General features: G+C 40.0%; 1 protein-coding gene across 1 annotated transcript; it reads right to left on the bottom strand.

Annotated features, from left to right (window-relative positions):
• Nucleotides 1-1,072: 1,072 nt before the first annotated feature.
• LOC139390153 (centrosome-associated protein 350) lies at nt 1,073-19,800 on the bottom strand. Its single transcript, XM_071137359.1, has 6 exons — nt 17,975-19,800; nt 17,629-17,808; nt 2,167-2,409; nt 1,921-2,055; nt 1,555-1,680; nt 1,073-1,380 (listed from the first exon to the last, which is right to left on the bottom strand). Exons 1-6 carry the CDS (start codon nt 19,610-19,612, stop codon nt 1,228-1,230), a joined length of 2,475 nt encoding a protein of 824 aa, XP_070993460.1. The 5' UTR covers nt 19,613-19,800; the 3' UTR covers nt 1,073-1,227.
• Between the last annotated feature and the right edge of the window lie 349 nt (nt 19,801-20,149).

Here is a 20,149-nt window from a genome sequence, read left to right as displayed (position 1 = left end):
GAGAGCAAAAACTGTTACAACGGTTGTGTATTTAACCCTCTGTTCCCCCTAAGTCCTTGTCCGGAATTGTTTATTGTAAGTGCTTGTGCACATTATTCTGTGCGATGGGTTTTGTACCCATTGTATTGATTGTTCTGTTTACAGTGATTTTTATTAAACTGCGCCGTTGTAACAGTTTTTGCTCTCCTGCGCCTGACTTCTCTGCCGCCAGTACGCACCCCTTGCACAGACAGCTGTGGTATACCACATGTATGACAAAACATTTATTTTTACAGCTCTAATTATGTTGGTAACCAGTTTATAATAGCAGTAAGGCACCTCAGGGATTTGTGGTATATTGCCAATATACCACGGCAAAGGGCTGTGGGTCATCGGCTAAGGACTGTGGGTCATCAAACATGCCGCATTCAAAACAACTGGGAACTGGGAAATTTCAGACGTCCTACTTCAGTGCAGAAAAGGCAGGAAAAAAACGAGCTCCGACTGGGAAAAAATAGTTTAGAATGGTCATCAGAACTCAGAATTCCAACTCGGGAACTCAGGCCTCTTTCGTATTTTCGAGTTTCCAATTGTCTTGAACGCACCAAAAGCATCCCACTTAGCAAAAACCCTGTAAAAACCCAGGGGCACAAACAGGAAGTCCATCAGGTCAGAAGTCAAGAACAGTCTCAGGCCCAGTCTCCTCAGCCGGGTGACCACTTTGTTGTCGTTTGAATTTCAGATTGGCCTCATGATGATGCAGTTTCCTTCTTCTCCAGTAAAAGACTGATCAATAGTGTCTGGCTCTGGTGCATATTAATGAACTTTGTTCTAACCATCTCACAATTTATTTTGTTGGAAAACCTGTTGTTCTTGAATGTGTCCAAAATCCAGGCTGTAAGTAAACAAAATGTGAACATTGTGCAAGAGGGTGTACACTTTTTGGCATTGCACTGTACATATGGTTTCAGGAGCCTTGTTGCACATTATTGTGTTATGTTTCCTCAGCAATGGTTAATTGAGGTTATGTGCTTATTGCTTGATAGACCAACAATCAGGGAGGAATGCTCAATAAAAATATGTACATGTAGGGTCAAATTAATTCCAATATGAGTGATTTATTTAAATTCTTCAACGATCATAGATAATCAATACATGTAATTGTAACTGAATTCAAAACATTTGAGAATGTATTGGCAATTAATAAGATATATTTTATTGAGGGAACAGTAACCTTCTTTCTCAGGTTCAAAAGGATGGTGTCATGTACATGTGTTTGAGAACTGATATAGTGTCCTCTAGGAGAAGACTGAAAATCTCCTCAGACAGTTTCATCTTCACAGTAATCTGGTCAGCGCTGTAGTCCACCCACTGAAGTTCTTCTTTGTGAAGCTCTTGGATCTGAGGATTCAATGTGATCAGGAACTTGAACATTGTTGCTGGAAGTTCTGCATGCTTTCACCCACTACAACCTAGCTAGGATTATTGATGCTCATATATTCTAAATATCTTTCATGTAGGCCTACCAATAAACTGTTCCCACAAAGACATTTGAACAAAATTATTATCACATACCAGAATGTAGTCTACTCTGTCTCGCTTTGTACTCCTGTATTTGCACAACGTCAGGAGAATCTCTTTCATCTGAAGGTCCGTCCGTTCCAAGTTGAGCTCTTTCTGCACCTCAGATTTAACAGCAGCCTGCAAAATATGACATTACATTTCAAATTATGACATTTTTGCTCTTATGCTCTTCAGAAGTTCAACAGGGGATGATTACTGCACAAAGTCAACACCAAGTGGGTTATTGTTATTTTTCTATATAATTCCATATAATATACATAATACACAAAATATGGTAATTGCATAGGTTCCATGTTCATTTTCATATTTATTTAGACAGGAGATTGTGTATATAGCAGACATAAGGCTACTTGTTACCTTCAGGTCGGTGAGAAAGATTCTACTTGATAGGAGACTTGAGAGTATATTTTTTGTCTGCCACATAAATCTTGTAATCCCAAAGTGATTGGTCAATACCCCATGAAGAACCTCAGCGGTGAGTTGGTGCATGATCTATAGTAAGATATAGTTGGCTAATGACCTCAAACATACATAATATTAGCATCCTGATCTGTGAATTCATCCAGGTTTACAATCATCCAATAATTGAACACAAACTCTCACCCGTCCGTAAACTCTGACACTCTCTTCGTCAATGATATAGCCTGGTGCTTCTGGGTTGTAAATCATGGTACTCTTTGCTTGGCCTAAGAGGGTTTCCAAGGCAGTATCAACCAGTCTGTACACTATGTCACAGTCGTGGGGCTGGATTTGAACCTTCTCAGGAGCTGCAGAGCAGAGAGTATCGTGCCACTGTTCTATGAAACACAGCTTATTTGCTGTGCTGTCATCTTTCTTCTTTACTGTCTGAAAATCATAGAAAACTATCACATAAATGATAATTCAAAAGAAAAAGACAAGTAATAGGCCTACACATTGCATATTCATGTACAGTATACAAACTCTTTCTATTTATTTCATTTTTATTTAACCTTTATTTAACTAGGCAAGTCAGTTAAGAACAAATTCTTAATTACAATGATGGACCACCAAAAGGCCTCCTGCGGGGACGGGGTCCTGGGATTAAAAATAATAAATAAATAAAATATAAATATAGTACAAAACACACATCACAACAAGAGAGACAACTATTACTGCATTACTAAATAAAAAATGTCCTTCGATAGGTGCTAAACAGAAAATGGAAGGTTTTGAATAGACATAGGGTACACCTATCTTTGCCATGATCATTTCTGACAGTCTGCAATTGAATGCCGCCCATGCTACTGTATCTCAATTTAAAATTAGAGCACCCTCATTTTACAAGCGGGGGATGCCAGGTTTGTGTTACCAATCTGCCTGCTTCACTGAGCTCATTGGCAGTTCTTAATAAACAGAGAAGGTGCATGCCAGCTACTATGATGGAATCTGAATGGCCATAAAGCCAAGGGTGGGGATTAACTGCCACCTGCAGTGCTGGAATGTTAGATCATGAGTTTTATGGTGAAAGCCCTTAATGACACGCCCCATTATAAAACAAGCTTTGTGGCAAGTGAACCTTCTATGCATCTCTATGGTTTGAAATCATCATTGTGGTGGTTCCCTGCTGAAAAAAACAGCATGGACCAGCCTTTGTTGTGTTTTCACTGGTGACTAGCCTTCGCTGTATGTTTGCTAGTGACCAGCAGAATATGCTGGCCACCCAAAAGACGTTATGCTGGTTTGCAATAGTGATGGGTCGTTCGCGAACGAGTCGGCTCGCATATCAGAAGAGCCAAATCAATTTATAAAACAAATAAAAAATAAGATATGAATAATCAAAATATTTAAATGAATAGAATTAACAAATTCAATGAACAAAAAAAATGATAAAATAATATAGGCCTAAATGTTCAATCGCACACACATTCGTTCTGACTGTCTGCTCAGACTAACAGCCTCACCTGTTGTTCCTGTCAATCAGACATGCAGTGTCAACCAATGAACCAAAGATGCGTGAGGGAGGGCCGAGCCAACTCACTCACAGTCACACACTTAGCAGCCGAGGAGAGAGGAAGGACAGCTGTGAAAACAACAGCTGGGAAATGAGTTGGAAGCACAGTAGCATTTGGTTGCATTTTAATAATGTAGACAATGTTAGAGCACAGTGTAGAATTTCCCAAAACAAAATCTCATATGAAGCCGGTTCTACGCACAACCTACTCCGGCATAAGCGAACTGTGCACCCAACTGTGAAGCTAGCTGTAGCGGCACCTCGAGAAACTAGCGAGCCTGCTAGTGATAGTGGTGGAGCCAGCACCTCCAATGGAATATAATCACGTGCTATCAGAAACTGCTGCATTTCACCCCAGGTTTAAGAAGTTAGCCTTCAGTTAGCCTTCAGTGGAGCCAGAGCGATTGATGAGGCTCTTCAAGGAATAAACTCAGCAGCAGGGAGGGACAGCCTTAGTAGTCAACTGGCTCAGGCACCAGGACAACAGGAAGAAGAGGGATCTGATGGAGCAGAAGCACCAGCAGTAGTGCCACAAACGTCTGCTGTTTGACTAGAGAGCAACTGGGGATGCAGCACGAAGGAATCCCTCAGCAGATGCCATAATGGAGGTCTGATCCTATTTGGAGGAGCCCCAACGATCTGCAGATCCTCTGAGCTGGTGGAAGAACTAGGCCTCGGTCTACCCACGGCTTACTAAAGTCATCCGTTCCTCTGAGCCTCTGAGAGGGTCTTCTAGAAAACGGGACAAATAATTACTGAGAGAGGAAACCGCATCAGCCCCTCGCAAGTGAGGCAGCTTGCATTTCTGAATGCAAATCTCTCATAAAAGAAAAATATGGTCAGCATTGCTGTGTTCTGCTGGTTATAACATAGCAATAAAGAGAGAAAAGAGGGACCAGTTTAATGTTTTAAGTGGAATCCTGCCGTTTTGCACATTGTTATTTATTTTTCCTTGATATGGTGCAATATTCTATTATTAGGTTGTTCAGATTGTATTCGTTTCAAATTGTTACATTTATATGCACTTTGTTTATATACATTAAAAAAGTTATACTTTAATGCACATGTGTAATAGCATCCTTCTTTTTTACATTTATTTAACTTTGTGGGATGCTGCAGTGTTGCAAATTTTTACTTAATTTTTCTTTAATATGGTGCAATATTATATTATGCTGTTCAGATTGTATTAGTTTTGAATGGTTAGATTTATATGCACTTTGTTTATATACATTAAAAAGTTATACTTTAAAACTTCTCTAAGATAGGGAAAGCTAGGGAAAATGCAGCGTGGCAAATTCAAATAAAATGATGTATAAAAATCTAACTTTCATTAAATCACACACGTAAGATACTAAATTAAAGTTACACTCGTTGTGAATCCAGCCGACATGTCAGATTTTAAAAAGGCTTTTCGGCGAAAGCATAAGTAGCTATTATCTGATGACAGCACAACAGGAGCGGCAGGGTAGCCTAGTGGTTAGAGCGTTGGACTAGTAACTGGAAGGTTGCAAGTTCAAACCCCCGAGCTGACAAGGTACAAATCTGTCGTTCTGCCCCTGAACAGGCTGTTCCTAGGCCGTCATTGAAAATAAGAATTTGTTCTTAACTGACTTGCCTAGTAAAATAAATAAAAAACAGTAAACAAAGAGAGTACATGAGAATGTTTTCATGCCTTACCTTTGGATGAGCTTCTTTTGTTGGCACTCCATAAACATCACAATTGGTCCTTTTGTTTGATTAATTCCGTACATATATATCCAAAATGTCCATTTATTTGGCGCATTTGATCCCGAAAAAAACAGCTTCCAATTTGCGCAACGTCACTACAAAATATTTCTAAAGTTACCTGTAAACTTTGCCAAAACATTTCAAACTACTTTTGTAATACAACTTTAGGTATTTTTAAACGTTAATAATCGATCAAATTGAAGACTGGTCTATCTGTGTTCAATATAGGGAGACAACAAACCAACGCTACTTTTCAAGTCTTGCGCAACTCTCAATCAACAGTGTTACCCAGTTCCTAGATGGCCGTACTTCTTCATTGCACAAAGGAATAACCTCAACCAAATTCCAACGACTGGTGACATCCAGTGGAAGCTGTAGGAACTGCAAACAAGTGCCTAAGAAATATCGTTTCCCAATGGGAAATCACTGAACAGACAGAGACCTAAAAAAAAAAAATCTGAATGGTTAGTCCTCAGGGTTTTGCCTGCTATATAAGTTCTGTTATACTCACAGCCATGATTCAAACAGTTTTAGAAACTTCAGAGTGTTTTCTATCCGAATCTACTAATAATATGCATATCTTATATTCTTGGCATGAGTAGCAGGAAGTTGAAATTGGGCACGCTATTTATCCAAAAGTGAAAGTGCCGCTCCCCTTTACCTTATTAAATGCAAATGTTTAATAGCATTCTTTTTCATAACAAACCAATGCATTTTTAAATACATTGTGGTTAACTTCTTGAAGCTAGGGGGCACTATTTTTATGTTTGGAAAAATAACGTTCCCAAAGTAAACTGCCTATTTCTCATGACTAGATGCTAGAATATACATATAATTAGGATAGACAGATTAGGATAGAAAACACTCTAAAGTTTCCAAAACTGTAAAAATATTGTCTGTGGGTATAACAGAATTTATATTGCAGGTGAAAGCCTGAGGATAATCCAATCAGGAAGAGCCTCTTATTTTGAAACCTCTGTGTTCCGATGCATGCCTGCCCTCCATTTAAGGTAGAGTATGATTTCATTTAATAATTTAATTAGAATTGTTTTAACACCAATCATAGTCAAGCTATCGCAAACTGTTTGACTTAAAAAAATATGTTTTGCATTTTTACAAAGAGCCGTTTGGGAGCCAAAAGAGCCAGCTCTTTTTGGTGAGCCAGCTCACTGAAAAGAGCCGGAATGCCCATCAATAGTTTGCAAAGTGATGTCTAATTCCTATTGGAATCCAGCCTTAGTCGGGATATCCAATCATTTGAATTTTTATTCACCTAAAATCTGCATTCAGTATGACTGCCAAGTAGAAAAAAATATGTAAACAAGACTACCTAAAGCATTTAAACTCAAACAATAATTTCAGTAACAGATGCAATAAACCCACTATCAAATTGGATTAGTTTAGAAAAAATATGTTATTTATCTGTAGCATAAGATAAATTATTTGATTAATTAACAAATCAATGTACATGCAAAAACACAGATTTTGAAACAATCTGCAATAGAGCATGCTGGGAAGTATGATAATGATGGGTGTGGTTTTGCAGACCAGCTAGACCAGTGGTCACCAGATCACGGTCTGAGTCAAAATTCAAGCTGAGATCTCCTGCTAAGATTTTTTTTTGTAACTTTTTACATGATATATAAGCCTGTATATAAGCCTATGCAACACTAACCTATTAAACAGTACTGTATGTAACAATGAAGTTTGCTGTAACCTATAGACCTAATACATTATCACTTCATATTGGCTTTGCTTGAATTGCCCTGCAATGTCGTTTGGACCATTTTTTAAATTATACATATACATTTATTATACAGGTAAGCTGTATGATCACACAGTAATAGATCAGTTGTTGTATTACTTGTGAGGCACAGCTGAGTGAGCATACATTTAAATAATTTCCTTTTGATTTTACTGGAATGATGGTGCCTGAATCTGATGGTCATTCTCAGTGAAGAGAGAGAGCAGCAGACAGGGTCCACCTCTCAATTTCCATCTGCTCTTCCCTTTCCTCCTCTGACACTGACCAAAAAAGGACACCGTATTCCAGCTGATAGCAAAACTCACATCGCATTATTTCTGCCTCATGCACAAATCCATGTTGTTAATAAAATGAAATTTGATGCTTTCTTTTACACCTGCTACATTACAGCAGACATGTTAATCTGAGCCATCCGATTGACCAGTGGTAGGCCTATAGTGCATGTGATTTGCTTTCTGGCCCACCGGGAGGGCATAGTTTGTATCTTCAAACACATGAAATGGAAACACTTTGCCTACCTGGTGCGCAGGACAGCTGAATCAGGTGCACCTATTTACTGAAATGTTTGGCGATTGGTGACCACTAAACTGGACTGGACCACTGGACCAGAATACACAACAACGACCAAAATGTTATTTGTCAGGGGTGAGGGTGATATGTGTTTTTGCATTTCAGAAATGGTTCTTTACTGCTGAGAACCATCTGTCTGTTAAGAATCATCCTGTTCTTCCCTCTCCACCATGTTTTCCTTTTTATGCCATGAAATGCTACACTGTTATAGTTTTTCTCAATTGCTAAAACACTAAAACCCATTGGCTGAACAAAGTCAGTTGCCTGGACTCATTTAGCTAATTATGCAGTCTGTTGTCCATACCTTAAACCATTTCACATGGTAAAACACAATTTGCAGATCTCACTTAGACTTTTCAGCAAAACTCTAAACACATTCTCATTCTCAAAACATATTCTGCACTCTAATGCACATGTCATCCATACTGGTAAACACAAGTGGCAACAATCAAATACAAATAGAGAACACATGTCATTGCTTGAACACAACCACTCAAAATTGATTTAACCTGTTTCAAATGATGCGACACAACCAATATAAGCCAGTTCAGAGAGCGAACAAGTTGTTGAAGGTGGGAAGGAAAAAGTCTGAGAATGGATTTAAGCGTGCTCTCTCTAATTCTCTCTTTCTCTCTCTCGGAGGACCTGAGCCCTAGGACCATGCCTCAGGACTACCTGACATGATGACTCCTTGCTGTCCCCAGTCCACCTGGCCGTGCAGCTGCTCCAGTTTCAACTGTTCTGCCTTATTATTATTCGACCATACTGGTCATTTATGAACATTTGAACATCTTGGCCATGTTCTGTTATAATCTCCATCCGGCACAGCCAGAAGAGGACTGGCCACCCCTCATAGCCTTTCTAGGGAGTTTTTCCTAGCCTGCATTGCTTGCTGTTTGGGGTTTTAGGCTGGGTTTCTGTACAGCACTTTGAGATATCAGCTGATGTACGAAGGGCTATATAAATACATTTGATTTGAAGCAGGCTTCAATCTAACAAAGAGGAGAAGGAGATGCCGAAACATGATTGGACAGTGGGCCATTGTTGAAGTCCCTGGTCAACGAGGTGGCAATGTCACAATCTGTGCTGCTATCAGCAACCGTGGTGTTCTACATCACCATGTTACACTCGGGCCATATAACACCCAGCACCTTCTAAGATTTATTGCCAATCTACAAGATGTTTTTTTTTGAGCAGCAGGTTCAAGAGCAGCAGGGTCAAGAGCTAAATGAGAATCCCATTCCCACCTATGTGATAGTGTGGGACAATGTCAGTTTCCACCGAGCTGCTCAGGTAAGAGAATGGTTTAACATCAATGGGCAGTTTATGAACTTGTACCTCCCTCCATTCTCGCCTTTCCTGAATCCGATTGAGGAGTTTTTCTCCTCTTGGAGATGGAAAGTATATGATAGACAACCAGAGTAACTCTGCTGCAAGCCATGGATTTAGCCTGTGGTGATATAGGTGAGGAATCATGTCAGGGCTGGATACAAGAGGCTTCTTCCTCCGTTGCCTCAGGAGGGACAATATTGCTTGTGATGTCGACGAAGTGCTCTGGCCTGACCCAGCCCAACGACAAGAAGAAGCACATTGATCACATGTTTACTCCTTTGATTTTTGTCCCTTTTAGTATTGTATACTGTAGTACAGTGCATTTTAGGCCTTATACTGTACAATGGACAAATTGTATGGCCCTGAACATCGTGCTTTCCATTTATTAACAGTACTGACTGCTCAATAGATTTTGACTGGTTACAGGCTCATATCAACAAAGAACAAGAATTACAGTATCACAGAGACAAAGGATAAGTTTGTGAGATGCAGGGTACAGTACTGTAAAAATAGGGGTACAAGGAGGAGGAAGAACAAAAAACTAAATCGCAAAGAGCAAAACAGAGTAGTAATTTCTGATCAGTTTTGAGCTACTATGATAGAACATGTTTTCGTTCATCAAAAGACAATGACGGAAAAATATGAATATTTTTTTAGATTAAAAATGTACTTCTCCCTGAGAATTGTATGTTTTGAACAATGTGTTTTCAATTTTTTTGGTGTATTGTTTACTGACTGCTTGAGAGTGTATATCATTTTGATCACTTTGCTTATGATTTCAGAGCAGTGTTTGATTTTGAACACAGGTAAAAAATTTTGAGGCGAATGTTTCATTTTGCGAGAGGAGTCAGAGGTTATGGAAATAGTGCTTGAAGACGAGGTTTTGTGTTTAATGTTTTCAGGAAATGGAGCAAGGTTTCAGAAATTGTGTTTTAGCAATTGAGAAAAACTGTAAAAAGTTCCTGTCCTTTTTACGGTACACTAAAATAGTACTAGTTGCATTGAAAGTAAATTAAACACCAACACATTACTGAATTTTTACAGCTGAATAAAAGTGTTATTGCTGTAGAAGGACAATATACTGCTGAAAGCAGGTTACTTGAGACTATTCCTCACTTGAGATTTAAACTCACAACCTCTTGGTTGCTTCTGACCAGAATTTCCTGAAACATCATCAGGTCTGTCGGCATGACAGAGATTGGTCACAGATTTAATGAAGAATACATTTATGCACTTTGATAAACATTGCTCAGAATCAAGTCAATAATTTTCAGATTATCTGACAACACCAACTTTAAAATAGCAGTGCTCAAGGACACTTGAAGTAAAGTGTGCATAAAGGCTTTGAGGATTTGAATTTGCAAGCTATGGGGTCGAAGTGCGTCAACTTTAGTAGCTTGGATGAAAAGGTGCCCATTGTAAACGGCCAGCTCCTCCGTGTCAGTTGCTAATATATGCATGTTATTATTAGGATTGGATAGAAAACACTCTGAAGTTTCTAAAACTGTTTGAATTATGTCTGTGAGTATAACAGAACTCATATTGCAGGCAAAAACCTGAGAAATTCCACTTCATGTATGTATTTGTTCTGGGGGTGGCAGATTTTCAAACAAGCTCTCATTGAAATTACAGCGAGATATGGATGAGTTTTCACTTCCTACGCCTTCCACTAGATGTCAACAGTCAATAGAACTTTGTCTGATGACTCTAATGTGAAGGGGGATTGAATGAGACAGGAAATAGTCACCACTGCCACGAGTTGACCATGCTTTCACCATGCGCGTTCACAGGGGAAGGACCTGCGTTCCACCGGTCATCTGAAGTCATTCTAATTCTCCGGTTGAAACTTTATTCAAGATATATGTAAACAACATTCTAAAGATTGATTCAGTACATTGTTTTACATGTTTCTACTGACTGTTACGGAACTTTTGGACATTTCGTCACGTTATAGCTTTGTGACTTTGGAATTGTTTACCAAACGCACTAACCAAAGTAGCTAATTGGACATAAATAACGGACATTTCCGAACAAATCAAGCATTTATTGTGGACCTGGGATTCCTAGGACTGCATTCTGATGAAGTTCATCAAAGGTAAGGAAACATTTATCATGTATTTTCTGGTTTCTGTTGACTCCAACATGGTGGCTAATTTGGCTACTGTTCTGAGCTCCGTCTCAGATTATTGCATGGGTTGCTTTATCCGTAAAAGTTTTTTGAAATCTGACACAGCGGTTGCATTAAGGAGAGGTATATCTATAATGCCATGTGTATAACTTGTATTATCATCTACATTTATGATGAGTATTTCTGTTGAAACGATGTGGCTATGCAAAATCACTTGATGTTTTTGGAACTAGTGAATCTAATACGTCAATTTAAACTCAGATTTTTTGATATAAATATGAACTTTATCAAACAAAACATGCAGGTATTGTGTAACATGAAGTCCTATGAGTGTCATCTGATGAAGATAATTCAAAGTTAGTGATTAATTTATCTCTATTTATGCTTTTTGTGAATGCTATATTTCGCTGGAAAATTGCTGTGCTTATTGTGGTTTGGTGGAGACCTAACATAATTGTTTGTAGTGCTTTTGCTGAAAAGCATATTTGAAATCGAACACTTTGGTGGGATTAACAACAAGATTAACTTTAAAATTATATAAGACACGTATGTTTTAGGAATTGTAATTATGAGATTTTTGTGGTTTGAATTTGGCGCCCTCTATTTTCACTGGTAGTTGTCATACGATCCCGTTAGCGGGATTGCAGCCATAACAAGTTAATGTTTCAGAAGTGCCACCATGTACATCTTTATTACCAAGAATGTACAGTGCAGGTACAGTACAGTGTTTTTCCCTGGGGTACAAAAAGGTCAAAGGCACACATAGGAACTTTTTTAGGGTACATGTGCAGATAATCTACTACAACGGTAAATTTTTCTACACAGTATCGTGAATATAAAGCACACAAATCTCTGCGCTTTGAAATATAGGTGAGGGCAATGTACCTGTGGGGATCACTAAATATTTTGGGGTGTGGTCTAATATTTGTCCATTTTTGCCAACCGTAGGTGGAACCGATGTTTAAAACCTCTTAGGGATAGGGGGCAGTATCATCACATCTGGATGAAAAGTGTGCCCAAAGAAAACTGCCTGTCACTCAGGCCCAGAAGGCCCAGAATTATATGCATATAATTGGTAGAATTGGATAAAAAACACTCTAAAGTTTGTAACTGTTAAGATAATGTCTGTCAGTATAACAGAGCTGATTTGGCAGGCGAAACCCAAGGACAAACCATCTAGGGAAAAAATAATTGAGGTCATAGTATTTCCCATTATTTTCTATGGGAAGCCCTATTTAATAGGAACCTGGTTGCAGTTCCTATGGCTTCCACTAGATGTCAACAGTCTTAGAAATTGGTTGATGTTTTTTTTCTTTTGAGAAATGAAGAAGTAGTGCTAATCTTTGTAAGTGTAACTCCATGTGGACTCTACTGTTTGGTGCGAGTGAACTGGAACGAGTTTCACGTTTTTTTTTATATCCGGTATTGGAAACAGTTTTAAATTGTATTGATTATTTACATTTTAGGATACCTGAGGTTGGAATTAGGAACATTGTTTGAAATGTTTGGACCAAGTTTACAGGTAACTTATTAGATACTTTGTTGACATGTCTGGCGAGTTGGAACCGGTGTATTTCTGAATCAAACGTGCCAAATAAATTGACATTTTGAGGATATAAAGTGGGACATTATCGCCAAAAAGGGCCATTTGTGATGATTCTGGGACATTTTGGAGTGCCAACAGAAGAAGATCGTCAAAGGTATCGTTATTTCTGACTTTTGTGTCGCCACCTGCCTTTGAAAATGATTTTAATGTGTTTGTATATGCGGGGTGCTGTCCTCAGATAATCGCATGGTCCGCTTTCGCCGTAAAGCCTTTTTGAAATCTGACACTGCGGCTGGATTAATATACAAATCTTTCTGAAACATTGAGTCTATGCAGCCAATTGTTTTGAAATTATGGTTAATACGTGAGGCTTTGATTAACACGGTGTACATGAGTGACAATTGCTTTTCAAAATAATAATAATTTATGATACAGGCATCGGCATACTGCTTTGAAGTACACTGCTTGACAATTGTGACACATGCCTTTGGATCTCTGGTATCAAATGTAACATCAGTAGTTATTTTGTCAAAGGTTGAGCACATCTTTTAACACGGTCAGTTCTGCAATCTTTGTAAGAGCATGTGACATTAAAGTGATGCACTGTTAATTAAGAGGTTACTGCATTTCACAATCATTTAATGAAAGTTAGTTCCCTGGAAGTTGCTGTGAATTTTGCGTTACCTAACTAGCAATCAGCTGTCAGTAAGTTATTGTAAAATTCTAAGTAACGTAATAGCCAGAAACTGCTAGTAACTCACTGGCAACTAACTCTCAGTGGTGATGGGAAACCGAGGCTTTCTGAAGGCTTCGGCGCTTTCACGAAATTGTGCAGAAAAATTGTTCATTACTCCGTGCTTCATTATCTGTTCACAACACACATCAGTGACATCTGCCTCTCAGGAATAAATAAAAGCTTGTGATTATCAGAAACATTTATTTTTTTCCACTGTTTTCATCAAAACTCTGTGGTGAAGTGATAAGTCGTTGGCTTTAGTAGCCTACAATCGATAGGAATACCAGGTTTTCGTCTAACATCATGCTTCCCTTTTTGACATCAAGTTGACTATTTTTCAAGAACTGAATCTATGGCATTACTAAGGATGTTTGAAAAATGAGTTTTAATGACTCCAACCTAAGTATATGTAAGCTTCTGATTTCAACTGTATGTATTAACCACTCCACAAATTTGTGGGTAACAAACTATAGTTTTGTCAAATCGGTCAGGACATTTACTATGTGCATGACACAAGTCATTTTTCCAATTCTTTGATATCATGGGAAAATCAAAAGAAATCAGCCAAGACCTCAGAAAAAAAATTGTGGACCTCCACAATTCTGGTTCATCCTTGGGAGCAATTTCCAAATGGCTGAAGGTACCACGTTCATCTGTACAAACAATAGTACGCAAGTTTAAACACCATGGGACCACGAAGTAGTCATATCGCTCAGGAAAGAGATGTGTTCTGTCTCTTAGAGATGAAAGTACTTATGTGTGAAAAGTGCAAATCATTCCTAGAACAATTGCAAAGGACCTTGTGAAGATGCAGGAGGAAACAGGTACAAATGTATCTATATCCACAGTAAAACGAGTCCTATATCGACATAACCTGAATGGCCGCTCAGCAAGGAAGAATCCAGTGCTCCAAAACCGCCATAAAAAAAGCCAGACTACAGTTTGCAACTGCACATGGGGACAAAGATCATACTTTTTGTAGAAATGTCCTCTGGTCTGATGAAAAAAATAGAACTGTTACGCCATAATGACCATCGTTATGTTTGGAGGAAAAAGGGGGAGGCTTGCAAGCCGAAGAACACCATCCCAACAGTGAAGCACGGGGGTGGCAGCATCATGTTGTGGGGGTGCTTTGCTGCAGGAGGGACTGGTGCACTTCTCAAAATAGATGGCATCATGAGGTGGGAAAATTATGTGGATATATTGAAGCAACATCTCAAGACATCAGTCAGGAAGTTAAAGCTTGGTCGCAAATGGGTCTTCCAAATGGACAATGACCCCAAGCATACTTTCAAAGTTGTAGCAAAATGGCTTAAGGACAACAAAGTCAAGCTATTGCAGTGGCCATCACAAAGCCCTGACCTCAATCCTATAGAACATTTGTGGAGAGAACTGAAAAAGCTTGTGTGAGCATGGAGGCCTCCAAACCTGACTCAGATATTCCAGCTCTGTCAGGAGGAATGGGCCAAAATTCAACCACCTGATTGTGGGAAGCTTGTGGAAGGCTACCTGAAACGTTTGACCCAAGTTAAACAGTTTAAAGGCAATGCTACCAAATTATAATTGAGTCTATGTTGTCTTCTGACCCACTGGGAATGTGATGAAAGAAATAAAAGCTGAAATAAAGTGGTGATCCTAACTGACCTAAAAACAGGGATTTTTTTACCAGGATTAAATGTCAGGAATCGTGAAAAACTGAGTTTAAATGTATTTGGCTTAGGTGCATGTAATCTTCTGACTTCAACTGTACCTACACGTATATTTATTTGTAAGTACTGTGTCCAGTAGAGGTCATTGATTGAAAGCAGCTTGGAATTGAAGAAAGCACCGGAACCATGGCGAAATCAGTGGGAAAAAATAAAAATTGTGCAACATATGGTTTGAAAAAGTACGTGATCTAAAGAAGCTTCAGAAGTCATTGAGGATGTTCTTCAAAGTTAACTGCTTAGCAATTACGACGCATGCCTCGGAGCTCCAGTATCAAACGTAACATCACTAACTGCCAGTAACATGTTGGCAGCTTACATGGCAACCTCTTGCAAAGATTGTAGAACTAGTCATGGACAAATTAAGTGCTTAACCTTGTTCAACATAACAATAAAACCACGTAAGCTGGTACAACACTTCCACATATGGTTGGTATGAATATAAAATATTTTAGACCATGCCCCCAAATATGATCCCCCGCCAGCACATTTTCTACATTTTGAAGTGCAGTGAGGTAAACAACAGCAAGACATTTTACAACAATAACACCTTCATTCAACTGTAAAAATTCTGTATTTTTACTACAACTCAGTAGCCGGTAACTTACTGTAGCCGGTAACTTAACTTACCCAGCCAAACTGAGCAATCGGGGGAGAAGGGTCTTGGTCAGGGAGGTGACCAAGAGACCGATGGTCACTGACAGAGCTCTAGAGTTCCTCTGTGGAGATGGGAGAACCTTCCAGAAGGAGAACCATCTCTGCAGCACTCCACCTATCAGGCCTTTATGGTAGAGGGGCCAGACGGAAGCCACTTCTCAGTAAAAGGCACATGACAGCCCACTTTGGCACCTAAAGACCTAAAACATGATTCTCTGGTCTGATGAAACCAAGAGTAAACTCTTTGGCCTGAATGCGAAGCGTCACGTCTGGAGGAAACCTGACACCATCCCTATGGTGAAGCGCAGTGGTGGCAGCATCATGCTGTGGGAATGTTTTTCAGGGGCAGGGACTGGTAAACTCGTCAGGATCGAGGGAAAGATAAACAGAGCAAAGTACAGAGAGATCCTTGATGAAAACCTGCTGCTGAGTGATCAGGACCTCAGACTGGGGCAAAGGTTCACCTTCCAACAGGACAACGACCCTAAGCACACAGCCAAGACATTGCAGGAGTGGCTTCAGGGACAAGTCTCCGAATGTCCTTGAGTGGCCCAGCCAGAGCCCGGACATGAACCGGATCTAACATCTCTGTAGAGACCTGACAGAGCTTGAGAGGATCTGCAGAGAAGAATGGGAGAAACTCCCCAAATACAGGTGTGCCAAGCTTGTAACGTCATACCCAAGAAGACTTGAGGCTATAATCGTTGCCAAAGGTGCTTCAACAAAGTACTGACTAAAGCGTCTGAAAACTTATGTAAATGTAACATTTCAGAGTTTTATTTTTAATAAATTAGCAAAAATGTCTTAACTGTTTTTGCGTTGTCATTATGGGGTATTGTGTTTTATCAATTTTAGAATAAAGCTGTAACGTAACAAAATGTGGAAAAAGTCAAGTGGTCGGAAGACTTTCCGAAAACACTTAAGCTGTAGAACCTGTCATTAGCTTTACATGGAGCCAGAGGGTTCTTCATGAGTTGGTTTAAATGGAACTCTAAATGGTTCCCCTACAGCAGGGTTGGGAAACTTTGATGGGGGGCCCCACAAAAAGTCTGAACTCATCATGAGTGGTGGCAGTGACTCATTGGTCTGTTTACCCACATACAGACCCACACAAGTCAAAGCCCTGACTTTTGCCATGTTAATATGATGTCTGAGTGAGCATGAACACAAAATAAGTGAGGGCTCCCAAATCGGTAATTCGACCATGATTACTACAAGCCTAGATAGCTGCATAGAATAATTTATGCCTAATTGAGTAAAGGTCAGTGACTGACATAAACAAGTAGACACTGCTGATGCACATGGGGGGCGGTCTAAACTAATCCAATCTGTTAGTTGGCCTTATTATACCCATTAGTGAAATGGTTGTTCCAGGATAGATGGTTTGGTAGTCTTTCTAACCTTGGCAGTCATTCTGAATGCAGATTGTGGGAATAAACTCTGGCTGGTTTCCAATAGGAATGAAACATCCCTTTGCAAGCCAGTATAAAACATTACTTGATTCTGGTTTTGCTTTAGTTTAGGCTGGCCCCAATTTCCAAATCACAGTGTAGGCTGGTCACCAGCGAAAACACAGTGGAGGCTGGCCACCAGCGAAAACACAGTGGAGGCTGGCCACCAGCAAAAACACAGTGGAGGCTGGCCACCTGTGGAAGCACAATACAGGCTTTTTACCAGTGAAAACACAACAAAAGCTGGTCTCTAAGCATAACCCGCTAAGCTTGACCATGCTGGTCTCCCATCATAACCCGCTAGACCGTGCTGGTCAGCCAGAAAAAACAGCTAAATTATGCTGGTTAGACCAGCTTGACCAGAATCCGACCAGCATGAAACCGAATAGACAAGTATGGAAAAGCTTAACATTTATGCTGGTCTATGCTGTTTGTTTTGGGAAGGTGATGTAAAAAAAACTAAACGTTACTCACATCAATTTGTTTGTTGTCCTCTTTGAGCAAGCCTTTCTCTCTGTTTCTCATCCTTATCTCTAGAGCATCCATTATAAGGTCTTGGATCAGCTCCTCAGTCAAACTTTCCACCCAAGAGTTTATGTCAAAACTAGAGCTCATGTTGTGTCCTGCTGTTTGGGGGCATGAATCAAAACCAATCTGCAAAATAGGACCAATAAATAGTTTGACGAGCAAGAATTTTTAAGGAATTTAAAGTAGGTCTGGCACTCTAAAGACACATCAAATACCCCCAAGGTAAAAGTCTGTGATGACTTTGGTTTGCCTCAATTGTGCTATTACACGGTCTGATTAAGACAAAACTCACTTGAAATAATGATGATACAGGCATAGGGGTGGATGAACTTGATGCCTCAGGTGTCTCGTTACAACAATCAAGTTGAGGGGTTTGGCACCATTTCTCTTGTAATTGTCCCTCTTTACAAGTAATTTTAGTAGTTAAAGGATCATTGATTGGTTTATTTTGTCCCCCGTCTATGTTGCCTTCCAGTGGTCCACCTGAGGCTTCATCTTCTTTCAATCCATCCTCTTGTGATTTCAAGCAGTTTGGTGGTTCTTCATCTGAGAAGGGATCCTCCTCAGCCTCAGTATCTAGATCACTGTCTTGTGTCCCTCGTAATGGAGAGATGTCCTCCGCTCGGACCAGAACATCACAGTTCCTATCACATCTGAAATATTTCACCCGTCTATAGGTCCCGTTGTGGTTTCCTTCTGGCCTGTCCAGCACCACACCTGCCCAAAGGCCACCAGCGAATGCTGCCGGCCCCTTGTATTTCAGCACACCAGGTCTGGAATGGCAGACAAGAACCCTGTCGCCAATGTCAAAGTAGAAGAGCGAGTCTGTGACATCCTCTTCCGCTGGAACCAAGCTGGAGTTCTCAGTTCTGTCAAAAACATTCTGACCTTCAGCAAGGTCTTTGTTAGTTTCACCAGAGTTTTTTGTGTTGTTTATATGTGGTGTCTTATCATCAGGGAGAGGAGGAACAAGCTCACTGTTAATGGATGAATCTTCTTTGAGACACAGATAATTTCCTTCGGAAGAAGGCGGGAATTCCTCTTCACTTGTGATCACCTCAAAAGCAGGTTGGGGAGGTAGCAGAGTGGAGCTAACACTCCCATATCCTGCACAGTGCACAACAGGTGGAGGGAGTTCGTAGCTTCCATAGGACAGAACCTCATCCACTGGGGAAAGGATTTCTGACAGACCCTCCTCAGAAACAGTTGTTTTTGACCACCCTCTAGTAACTGGTTTGGACATCTGTAAAACCAGTGGAATGCACGACTGAGCGAATGGCTTACTCAAAGAAGAGTGGTATATCCTTGCTGGATTTAGACATAAAGGCTGAGTTTGTGATCCATTTTTTGACCTTTTGGTGAAGTGTGGAATGCATGTGTTTCCTCTGCCTCTCGTTCCATCTATAACAGCCTTCTCTTCGTCCTCAATGTAGGTCAGACAGTCACTGCTGGAAGAAAAGGCATCTAATTCATCCCCTGTTTCAGAGACACTGTCATCACACAAGGGGCTTTCACGACTCATCTTTGTGTCACTATTGCCTGTGCTGTGGACATAGGTTGCACTGAACAGACTTCCTCTGTTGGATACAAATATGTTGGTCTTCATTGTTTGTTCAGCTTCTTCAGGTTCTATTATGGTGCTGCCAGGGTGGGATACCAAACACTCCTCAGTCCCTGTACTGGTTAACTGGTGATTGGTCTCGCCATGATTGCTTAACGGCAATAGACCTTGTGATCTTTGGTCGTTCTGTACATTGAGAATTACTGGGTCGCACATCGCCTCTGTAGCGAAGTCCGTGTCCACAGCATCGCGATTAGCACAGGATGTCATTGGTATTTCCTGATCCTGTGCATTCCTCTGCCCCTCATACCTCTTCTGGCAGTCTTCAAAGAGCTCCTTGCTATTGGACAGGAAAGAAGATCCTGTCATGGAACTTACAGTGACTGTTTTTGCTTTTGGAGTGTTTGAGAATGATGGACATATGGAAACATTCTCAAGAGACGAGGCCACATTGAGTAAAGGGGGAAGTGTTTCTTTATTGCCATTCTTTTCAGGCGATCTCTTTTCCTCAGGGTAAGCAGGATGAGACTTGGGTGTCTGAATCTTCTCTTTAGTCAGACATCCTGTAAAAAATGTTATAATAAAAATACATTGTTCCATACCATACACAACACAGCTTAATTTAAAAAGTCTGACAGGGAGATTAATTTTACAGATAAATATTCATGTTCACAATTGAATAATATTCTCATCAGATGCAATTGAATCAGTCAATCCAAAAACAGTAGCGCGAATTGAAAACGGTCTCTGCCTCCCACCCTGTTTTGCCTTGGACTAAATATGCTGAGTCAGCCTGAGAGCATGAATATATATGCAGGACTGGAAAATCTTCTGGATATAGATTGTCATCTTTATGTAGCAGTATATTGTTAAAAATCAGGAAAATAAGAATCAATAGCTCCAATC

Source organism: Oncorhynchus clarkii, chromosome 30 (genome assembly GCF_045791955.1).
Source record: "Oncorhynchus clarkii lewisi isolate Uvic-CL-2024 chromosome 30, UVic_Ocla_1.0, whole genome shotgun sequence".
NCBI lineage: Eukaryota > Metazoa > Chordata > Actinopteri > Salmoniformes > Salmonidae > Oncorhynchus > Oncorhynchus clarkii.
The sequence above is the reverse complement of the archived record's forward strand: the minus strand, read 5'-3'. Positions and strand labels throughout refer to the sequence as shown.

Coding starts and splice junctions, on each gene's coding strand:
- LOC139390153 (XM_071137359.1), bottom strand. CDS start 19,612: ATGACAGGATCTTCTTTCCTGTCCAATAGCAAGGAGCTCTTTGAAGAC. Junction 2,410..17,628: donor AGGACAACAAACAAATTGAT/GTGAGTAACGTT, acceptor TATGATTTTCAG/ACAGTAAAGAAGAAAGATGA. Junction 1,381..1,554: donor ACAGAGTAGACTACATTCTG/GTATGTGATAAT, acceptor TTGAATCCTCAG/ATCCAAGAGCTTCACAAAGA.